The following is an 11569-nucleotide window of genomic DNA, read 5'->3' as shown; positions in this document are numbered from 1 at the left end:
TATTATAATTTTAATGGACAGCATAATAGGAAAAATAATTCAAAAACCTATTCACAATTCTTATAAATGCTCATAATTAGAGGTAGGATAGCCAAGGTGCCGCTTATTGTTCAATTGTTGTAAATGCTTTGTAAAAAAGGTTCGGCAAACCTTTAACAATGCATTTACAACATTTTAACAATAAACGGCACCTTGGTTATCCTACCTCTACTCATAATACATCTTATACATAACTAGTGTTCTGCCCGTTGATTTCAACGGGTGTTTTCGGAAAGGAATTGATACACGAATTAAAATAAAGTTATATGTTATAATATAAATATTTAGTAAGGTAATTTATAGTCACGCGGGCCCACGTAATATTAATCGTAATAAATAGTGTGTATGTGTCACCCGTGACTCGGCCCAACGTCGCACACCCCACCCACCTCCCCCGCTACCACGCTACCCCGCGTCTCTAATACTTTGCTCTGATTGGTTGTGTGTCCACGCGTCTGCCACACACATAGTCACATATCCACATCCGTCACGTCTCTTTTTATATATACATATATTGTTACGTACACCGCGGATTAAGCGAATAGAATCCCAGAGACTGTGTGACCGTTCAAGGATTATCTGTTAACGGATTAACTAAGTGCATACCGTGCGACCGGTATAAGTGGTTTCAAGGATTAGCGACAGGCTAAGTGCAAGTAATCTAAACAGTGATTGCACTTCTCAGAACGACTGACCCATACCGTGGGAAGACATCCGAATACGTGACTATACAATAGGTAAACAGATAAGACGTCCTGAGAGATCTACCCTTTATAAGGCGGTACGTAGGCGATATCATGTCATTCTGGACTGAGCACTGCCAGTGCGTGTATCTCCTTAATCATCAATAAATGCTGTGAAACGACTTTGGCCTTTTACTTGGATCCTCCACCCACCTCTACGCAACAATATTATTATAATATATTAACTAAAGACTCTCCAAAGTCGACGATCTAAAGCAGATTGTGTATATAATAGTACGTGCATATTGGAAGTAGCTTTATATTCAGTTGTATTTTTAATGTTTCAGTTCAAATGTTGTGGAGCAGTCCGACACGAAGATTGGAAAGCTAGTGCTTGGTTGAGAGTGTCTCTCGGGGAGAAAAGACTAGTTCCTGACTCATGTTGCAAATCGGTGACTCCCCGGTGCGGCATCAGAGACCACCCATCAAACATTCATTACACAGTATGCAAGAAATACACTTTCATTGTAACAAAATATAAAAATGCATACTGAAATGACTTTTAATACTTTCAGGGTTGTATAAGACCGATGGCTAATCACATCAGGGATCATCTTATCATACTGGGAGCGGTGGGTTTGGGCATTAGCGTCATACCGATCTTCGGAATGGTCGTTTCTTGTTGCATATACGTCAAACTGAAGGACATTCTCGACTGACCTTTACCCAAAGCTACTCCGTTAGCAAACAATCCGAGGAAGGCGACCAACTCTTCCAAGTCTAAAGTGTTCGACAAGTCCACCGAGCACATGGGCGACTTCAGAAACGGAAAGATCTCCAGGGGGAATGCATTCGGCATTGCGGGACGAGCCCCGTGTCCCGTACATTCGAAGAAGAGAAGATCTCACCGTAAACAGCACCAAGTCGATAACAATATTAGTATCACCACCATAAGCGATATGGGATTTTAAAATTAGCTTTTTTATATTGACACTGCTTCATTTATTCAGTACAAATGTATGTAATTGTATAAATATTGACTAGATACTGCGTACTGTTGCATTAGGTGGTCTGCCGAGTTGGATTGTATCTGTCTATATGTACACAGTTCTATTTGAATTGGAATATTGACATATGATATTGATTTAATTCTATAATATTATGCTGTAATGTTAAATGTGATAATTATGCTTACATATACATATATATTGCTAATGTTAAATTATAACACAAAATATATCAACCATTTTAGTCAATGTATTCAGTAGACCACAAATTTATTGTTATATAAACACAACTTTATTAATTTATTAATAAATATTTATGTTTACTTAAATATTCTTAAAACACTATTTTCTTATTATAAACTGTTGTATTTTAATGACTTCTATTATTAGTATTAATTTTATAATAAATAAATGAAATAAATGTTTACACGAAATCAAATCTCAGGCAAAACTATAAAATTATCTTGTTAAAATGATCTGATTTTTTTTTTATTTAATGATGAGTCAAATATATAATATTTATTACTGAATTAAATGAAAAAATTGAATAAAAATTTGTAGCTTTTGTAATATAGATGAATAAAAATTCAATACATACATATATAAGGCATTAGAAATATTTTGTTTTGTAAATAATAAAAACGCTAAAACCCAAAGAAAGTTTTATGATATTTATATATATTTATGATTATATGTAATATGTAGTACCATAAGTTGTTTTTAATAGATTTTAAGCACATAAGGAATTGTTAACAAATATTTAAGATGGGGATAGCAAATAAAGTCTGGATGAATTTGGAGTCATTCATTAACATAGCGTTTATTGCTGTAGATCTACTAATACGAAAATATTACTATAGAATCCCCTCTGCCTTATATTTTTGAATAAACATGTTTAGCTCATATTTGGTATAACCCTTTAGCGTTTAAATATTTTTTATTAACCAATTTTTTCAAGACAATATATTCAGCTGTCTGGTCATTTGTCTTGTAATCATTTCGTACTAAATTTACAACAATCCTGTATTGTTACTTAAATAAAATTAAAAAATATATTTTTTATGATTTATGTACTTAATTTCTTCTGTAAATACAAATACTTAATATCAATAATGCAATTATTGTGGTCATCAATTGTATAATAAAAATATATTTAAATTTAATCGTTTTTTAATTGGTCAGAATAACATGTACAAAAAAATGTTAGTTCCAAGAGATATGTATACATACATACATACATTAAGATATGTTTAATCATATAAGCTGGGCTGGTAAAATATACCTTCCTTTTGTTGAAAATCTGTCCTCAATTACTTTATATATATGAAGAAACATATTTTATAATAGCTAGGATGGAATATGAAAGGCTTGGGAATTATATACGTATACAACTACAGATTGCATCAGAAGTTATACTTTATTAGTAATTCTTTTCAGATATCGAAATGAAATTTAAAATGGATCAGTCTTCCAAAAATATAACAAAACGCATAAAATAAATCAGATACATAAAATAATGTTATACCCCGCATATATGGAATTCCAGTGCGCTCCATTCTACCGGCGTGAAATTTCTTTTCAATTCAAATATTGGTATAATATAGTATAATTGGTTTGTATATTGGTGTATTTTAATATACTGAACATATTGTGATCATTCATATTTTAAATTAAAAATCAATTCTTACCATAGTTTTTAATAATTAAATGTTTATCTCATAAAATAGGTATTTCACAATTTAAAAAAATTGTCAAGTGTTTTATATACATATATGTTAGAGTTGAAGTGTATCTTCCAGTTTTAATATACTTTGACTAGTTGGAATATATTCCATCTAACCTGGTACCAACTACCGTTATAGTTGAAGTGTACTTTTTTCAGTTGTAATACTATATTTTGACTAGTTGGAATATATTCCGTCTAACTCACATAAGTTGATTCATATGGAGAATTACATTCCAACTGGTCAAAATATATTACAACTGAAAATACAGTTCAACTATAAGTTGGTACCAGGTTAGATGGAGGTTAGATTTTCATGAAAACGTCACTCGACTTGTAAATTGAGTTAGAAAGTCAAATTTTTGTTTTGAGCACATTCTTAGAGTTAATGTAATACGGTACTCATTACCTTTATTCGTAATACCTAGCAAATATTAACGCATTATTGAATTCTAAAGCATTTGTAAAAATAATCAGAGCTGTCAAAACTTATTACAACTGGCACACATTGTTGAAAGTGTATTTGCACTAGTAGAGATATAATTTACTAGTTGAATTGTATTGGCATATGAATGACCAAAAGCGCCAGTTGGAATATATTACAACTGAGAATATACTTCGACTGTAACATATATACAAACTCGACGATGAAATACACCGAAAAAGTCGGGAAAACGAAAAATTTCAAGTCGGTGGAACGAAGTAGACCCATGAAATTCACATAAATATGATATTATAGAATTATCACAATAAATATATTTCATATTTATAATATATAACATGTATATTGGTCAAATTAATTTTCATAAAATATACAAGTGCATACATACATACATACAATTATAGTACATTTAGAATATAATTTTATTTAGAAGCTTATCGAAAGAAACTTTTAGTTGAAAGTGACTAGATAATATCACATTATGCACTGGCAAAGTAAATATTGCATTTATACTATACATATAATACATCCACAGAGCACAGTATTCATTTATTTCTACATAAAATTTCATTTCCTTTTTTAAAAATAATTTATATATAATCAATTACATATGTAGTTCACAGCTAATGACTAGAAGGAAATACGAAAATAAATAACAAAAAAAGCACAACTAATTTAATAGCCACCACTGATTTAAGCCATATTTTCACTATAATAATAATTAAACGTTACTAACAATTCCGATATGAAAACAATATTACTATTGCAAGCAATTAAATTTGTGAAAAACAATTTAATGTATTTAAATGTCTACATTATTGTAGTTTAAATCCAATAGGGACGAAAACACACTGAGTGGTATGGGACATTGATTGCATGTGTATGCATATCCATATGCAACTGACAAATTTCTATTACATTTCTTGAAATATGGGATTCAAAGTTATCGATCACTGTCAAGCAAGGATAAAATATCACCGAAAACACTCCAGGGGGTGATTTTTGTGACTGTATATGGGCTAGGGATGCTGCGTTTTTTTCGTATGTGTAAAAATATATTAAAAAAAAAACACATCCCACTCAGTGTTTTCGCCCTAAGCCTTTTTTGAACTAAGTAAATACATACAGTTGCAAAACTAAAATAATTTGATCATAGTGGAAATCATTAAAATGACAATATTATTAACACAAACAAATATTTCCATTCTGTATAAAACATTACAGGTATAATATGCTTTTAAATTACAATATTATCCTCCGATAGATTGCAAGGAATGTTTGAATTGAAGTAGTTTTGTAAGGTCTCTGTATAGCGTATCTTCTTGTCTAACTATGGCCACAAATACGGCAGCTAAAATTGGTAAAACAGCACGCCATATGGACAAGTGTGACCAAGTCGAATAAAACTCTGGAGGCACGTGCTGAAATAACACAAGACAATGTCAAAATACAAAAAAAAAAACAAAACAAAATTTTAAAATATCAATAAAACAGATACCGTAGTAGTAGCATTAAAATTGTCAGAATGAGTGAGATTCGTAAAGGAATCGAAATGGAATGCCATAAGTTCATCATATTTGCGACTGGATAGAGTAAGTAGTATGCATATAATATACAGGAATGCTAGGAAAATCCCTCTGATTTGATGCTGGATACTGACCGAATACGAAAATTCGCTGAGATCCAAACTAAAAACAATAAATGTATATATTTTAAATCAATATACAAGGAATCGAGCATTTATATTTATAGAGAAATATCTATACATACTTATCCAGCACTGAAACTATGCAACATGCGCACAGAAAGTAATACGCTGCCGTGTACGGTAGCACGATCGCCGAATGGAATGATAAATGACCAAAACTAGTCCCGTCACCGTAGCATATTGATAATAGGTGCATCAGTGATAAACCACCGAGCAATCCGTGACACAAAGTCGCCACCCCTCTCCAACCACCTTGACTACTTATGGCTATATCTAGTGGAGTGAGACTGCTTAACCTGAAACACAAATCATAATTTTATATACACCCACTGAAAGGACTTGAATTTGAAGTATAATTAGCCGTACCTAAAGTATTTTCTTTCATCAGCTCGCCTTTGTCCGTCGCCTATCACTCTGTCTCTGGCTACAGCTCTGAATGTGCCGCCCCTCTGTACAAATATCCTTTCTGTTCTGTTGCTAAAAGCACGATCCAAAGTTCCGTCGTTAGGGGACGTCATCGGAGAAGGAGAAGAAAATGGGTTGTCAATATGTCTATCGTTATAACTAGTGATATCGGAACCAATTTCATCGAGCATAGATGTTAAATCAAGAGTTGGACGCACTGTAAATGAAAATATAAAAATTAAATTCCATTTAACTGCTACCTGTATTGAAATCAAATAAATATTATTAATTTTTAAGCCGATTGAGAAAATAAATAAAAATATCAAGAAGTAGATTTCATCAAACATTGTCTTCCTCATTATTTTATGATATAATTTTTTTATTACAACTTGTTTTAATTAAAGCAGCAACATGTTATTGTATATAATTGGACAATATATGTTCATACGTAAAGCTGCTGTTTCATAACAATAATCCGGAACAGAACAAGAAAAATGGTATACAATTTACAACTCTATTTCAAAGTTGAACTATGTAGATTGCTTGTTGTTTTAAGAGATTATTTTATTAATAAAAAAATTATTATTTAAATAAATAAAAAAATCAGACAATATTTCTTAAGTTTGTTCCACTGAATTCGAATATAACAATGATTACACTGTTCGACACGAAATATGGTTCAGAGACGAGATATGACTTTTCTTATAGATCTATGCCCAGTAAACACGAATCTAATAGGTTTTTGAGCTCTTTTTCCTACTATGCTTTAGATTAACATTAGAATAATATAATACTGTGATTACTAACCAAATTAAATTAAAATTGTAAAATAGAAAATGATCAGTAGATCAGTAGCTATTAAAATAGATATAAGATGTATTGTGAACATAATTTCGTAATAATAAAAAGCATTTAAAAATCAAATCAAACACGAATCTGGTAAAAAAAATGTTGATTGGCTCGAGATTCGGAGATATATGTGTTTTTTAAATCGCGCGATTTTTCAATATCTTGGTGTTGTTCAGTCGATGACTCAAAATCTGTCAATTTCCCGTTCAAAATGAATATTGGAATCTATAGTCGGGTATTTTATCTTTCATTTGTAGTACTTTTCAGCTTTCAAATCTCTCTAAGTAGTCGTCCAGTTCAAATCAAAAGTCAAAAGTACATATTTTCATCTGGGATTTTTCCTACTGTTAAATACTATTTCTCTGAACCAAAAAAAAAAGCCGTCATTTGTCGAACAGTGTTATTGTTTGTCTTCTCGTTTATGAGATAAAAAAAAAGTTTTACAGATTTTTGACTTTTGATTTTTGAGCGTTTTTACAGATTTTTGACTTTTGCAGTCTTAAACTCTAAATTTAGTATTGCATTACTAAAAGTGAATATTAAAATCAATAGTCAGATGTTTTTTCTATTGATTGGGATATTTTATCGCTTTACAATACGTATAATTAATTATCTAGTGAATTTTAAGTCAAAAATATATTTTTTTACACATTTTTTAGCCTTGTAAGTAAACGTAGGAAAATATAAAACTGGTACAATAAATAAATGATAAGTATTTTATAGCAATAAAAATTCCAAATCAATAGAAAACCATCCGACTATTAATTCAAATACTAACTTTTAGCACAGCAATACTAGATGTTGAGTTAAATACTGCCAAACCAAAAACCTGTAAAACTTACGCAATTTTTAAACGCTCATTTCTCAAAAAAAGGAAAAACACCAACAAAAATCATTCTCATATTCGAATTCAGTGGAGTGGGTCAAATTCAGTAAAGATTGATAAGTCTTCGCTCCGGTAAGTAAGAAGTAATCGATATAAACATATAATTTAAAAAATGACTACAAAATAACGCAACATATTGTAAAAGTACGAACTTGGTTTCGTTCCAGGTGAAGGTTTTCCAAGTTTGCCAGTAGACGGATCAAATACCCTCGGGCTGATATCTCTACTATTGAGACTCTTCTCCCTTTTGCCATCTTCGTGTCGGCTTTTCCTCCTCGTCCTCCTCGGCTTCAGCTTGCTCTCTTTAGACGAACCATTATTATTAACGAGATCGTTCGGATCGATTTCGAGCTCCCCACTCAGTGTAACCTCCTCCGCCTTGTCGTACTCCTTGAGATAATCGTCGACCTTCTCCAGAGCACTCATACTGGTGATGTCGAAATCGGAGCCCATATCCGAGCGATGTCTGGAGACGCGCTTCTTCTTCCTGCGAGACGGACTTTTGCGTTCCCTGTGAACGGAAGGCCGCGAGCTCTTGGCGTGGCGGAGCAAATTCTCATCGGACTCGGTGACCGAGTTGACATATGCCGAGAGGGTGGTGATGGGTTGTTTGGTGGCGTCGGGCTTCTTGATCTCGTTCTCCATGAAGCCCATGATGCCCAGCTTGATCTGGTTGTGGATGTGGAGCTCACCATCGGCGGATATGTTGAGGTCGGAGTCGGCCCAGGAGTCCCTCGCCCTGCGAACCCGCTCCCGCTCCGGCTCCGGCTCCGGCTCCGACTCGGCCTCTGCGCCAGCTGTCAGCGTGGGAGGGGGCGTCGGGGCTCCGGGGGTGTCGGGGGTGTCGCCGGGGGTGCGGGGTGCGCGGGGTGCGCGGGGCGAGCGGGGCGCAGGCATGCCAAGGGGTGCGCCGGGGGCCGCGCCACCCACGCATTCACCTTTGACATTTGCCAAACGCCATTTTCAAACAACGAACTGACAATGCCGTCATTAGGCTATAACACCGACATCTACAACCATTGTTCATTTTATTAATTCATTCATTTCAAACTATTTCCATTTTATTTTATTACGAAAATGATTCTCCAGTGTTGCTCAGGCAGGTAAAATAATAAAAAATATGTTTCAGAAAGATCTTTGTTATATTTTTTACTGTATTCGTTTCATAGCCAGCAGTATGGCTTAACCCTTTGGCTGCTACGAGGTTTTTCAATGTCCAAGCGAAAAATGCTAACATTTGTAATTACTTTATAAAAAAATAAATATAATGTATTTTTTTAATACTTTATATACATTTTTAAGAAGCAGTTGTGGACTCGCGCTCTCTCTTTCTGTCTTGCTTTTACATGCGTGCGTGCGAAAGAGATACCTACATATATACACTAAATAAGTTTTGACGATTGTTTCCGACGCATTATTTTTTTCAATAATCTATTTTTAGACATCGATGTATTTGTCGTTGTTAAAACATGCGATACATTTGAAACAGGTAGCGGTCTTTCTCTCTTTCTTTCTTGGTTTTAATTGTGTATGTGTGAGCGAGACACACAAGGATGCGAAGTTTCTAATAATCAAATAATTTTTCAACATGTATCATAAACATTTTGTATGCATTTCAGTTGTATTTGATTGATTGCACGAATTCGTGACGTCTCGTGACCTATATAATTGAAAGCGGATTTCTATTGTTTTTTGCCATTTATTTTAACTCTGCAAAATGATATCGGACAGTGAAAGTGACGAAAGCGAAATAATAGCTCCTCGTCGAGGAACTCGACAAATCAGCAGCTCTACTGATTCTGAAAATGAATTTATCGACAATAATCAATTCCCAAGTAATAACTCCTTATATGACTTTGACAACGAACCCGAAATTTACTTTGATGATGAACCCGAAATTGAAGAGCTTTTAAAAAATTGATAAATATTTATAAAGCTTGATTGAAAAATAAATATAAATACGTATATAAAAAAATGTTTCGTGCCACTGATGCGCTGGCAAAGAAAGTAATGAAATACGACAATTAATGACGTCAACAACGATCGTCGTAGCAATCTTCGCCGATTTCAAAACAACGATTTATCGTTGTTGTAGCAGTCAAAGGGTTAAGAGGGCTGGACACCAGTACCTTGTCCATACAAACGTATTAGACTTCTCCCTTCCTCAATTATGGCACTAGAGAAATTATTTTTTAATATGCTATGGATATCTACCCATGGTTTGCATCTATCGTTTTATTTTTTTGATTAGTTATATTTTATAAGAGCTAGGAGCCGCCTCGATATCATCGATAAAATCGCCTCTTTTTTACACCCACGAAAAGAGTCCAGCGTGCTTATTTAAAGGTCGATTTTTAAAAAAATACGCGCATAGTTGCACAAAAAATATCTTTCTCATACGAATGATGAATTTTTTTTAAAAATTGGTTCAGTTTCGGAGGAGAAAATAAAAGAATACGAAACCTCGGTTTTGTCAATTTGAAATACGTTTTATCTGGTCGAAGCGCAACTGTCGCATTCATTCAATATATATATTGATATATATTGTCGTATTCACTCAATATATACATTCACTCAATATATATATCGAAGAATTGAACGGCAACAAAATTAAGGTTTCGGGTGTACAGCCCTCTTAAGGTCTGTTCGGTTCGGTGATTACTAGTCAAATGTGAACCGGTCACAGAACAACTGGTCGCTCTAGATCGGTCACTCGTGATCACCCGTCACGCTAAAACTGGTAACACCCTAAAACTGGTCACACCCGAAAATTGGTCTCGAAAAAACTGGTCACACCCAAAAATTCGAGCAATTTTTAATTTTTGGGTGTGACCAGTTTTTTCGTGACCAATTTTCGGGTGTGACCAGTTTTAGTGTGACGGGTGATCACGAGTGACCGATCTAGAGCGACCGGTTGTCCTGTGACTGGTTCACATATGACTAGAAGTTCGTTTACCGTCTGTTCATACCTATCCAGCACGACCCGTATCCTGCAGGTGTCATGCAAGTGCGGATAGTATTCATTGGTACATTATATGGACGTAGTCACACTCCATTCGCGCATGCGCATTTACGCATTCATGCGCGTCCATATATAATCAGTGGCGGCTCGTGGATAAGATATCTGGGGGTGCTGCGGTTGATTAAAAATAAAAAAAATGTTTATTTGGATTATATTTTACTATTAACATAATATTATCAAAATTAAACATTGTATGTATTTTATTTCATTATAAAATTGATTATTCTGTATTTTTTCTTTGAAAAAAGATCTATTACCTTTTCGTTAAATTTTTTACTGTTCATAATCATTTTTTTTCAATTGACAGCATAGACAAAGCCGTCAATCTTTCCTGAACCGTTGTGTTTCTTATACTCGTATATGTATGTATTTATTCTATTTATTGATGAAAAACACCGTTCTGCTATTTAAGTTTTGAAGTTTTGCTATTTCCACACGAACTTTGCATAAATTGATTGCAAAAATAAGTTTTAAAATTATTAATAAATCGTTAATACTATGCATTTCTTTCCTTGAGTAAAACACTTCTAATTCAGTTTGAAGTTTTTCTTTATCTAGGATATGATTCAACGGTTAGGTTAGGTAAGGTTAAATTTTCTTTATTAAATAATTTCACAGCTTTTAATTGATTAGAAAAAGTATATCTTTCTTTTATATCCTTAATAATAACATCGCACATATTTTTGGCTTCTATAATATGTGCGATAATATATGCATCACATATTTTTGGCCTCAATGCATCGATATTACTAGATTGCATTTGGTTATAAATAATTTCTACATGCGGCATTAACTTAAATAAAAA

At 33.5% G+C, this 11569-nt stretch overlaps 2 protein-coding genes across 2 annotated transcripts in view; one reads left to right on the top strand and one right to left on the bottom strand.

Annotated features, from left to right (window-relative positions):
* LOC143911804 (CD151 antigen-like) overlaps window positions 1-2889 on the top strand; it is a 203689-nt gene extending 200800 nt beyond the window's left edge. The window contains exons 7-8 of the mRNA XM_077430853.1: window positions 1070-1225; window positions 1298-2889. Of these exons, the coding sequence (XP_077286979.1) occupies window positions 1070-1225; window positions 1298-1441 (300 nt within the window). The 3' untranslated portion in view covers window positions 1442-2889. The remainder of the gene's footprint in view (window positions 1-1069; window positions 1226-1297) is intronic.
* Window positions 2890-4221: 1332 nt separating this feature from the next.
* On the bottom strand, window positions 4222-8725 carry LOC143911803 (uncharacterized). Its single transcript, XM_077430852.1, has 5 exons — window positions 7895-8725; window positions 5969-6224; window positions 5665-5898; window positions 5393-5582; window positions 4222-5315 (listed from the first exon to the last, which is right to left on the bottom strand). Exons 1-5 carry the CDS (start codon window positions 8637-8639, stop codon window positions 5145-5147), a joined length of 1596 nt encoding a protein of 531 aa, XP_077286978.1. The 5' UTR covers window positions 8640-8725; the 3' UTR covers window positions 4222-5144.
* Between the last annotated feature and the right edge of the window lie 2844 nt (window positions 8726-11569).

This window comes from Arctopsyche grandis, chromosome 5 (assembly GCF_051622035.1).
Source record: "Arctopsyche grandis isolate Sample6627 chromosome 5, ASM5162203v2, whole genome shotgun sequence".
NCBI lineage: Eukaryota > Metazoa > Arthropoda > Insecta > Trichoptera > Hydropsychidae > Arctopsyche > Arctopsyche grandis.
The sequence above is the reverse complement of the archived record's forward strand: the minus strand, read 5'-3'. Positions and strand labels throughout refer to the sequence as shown.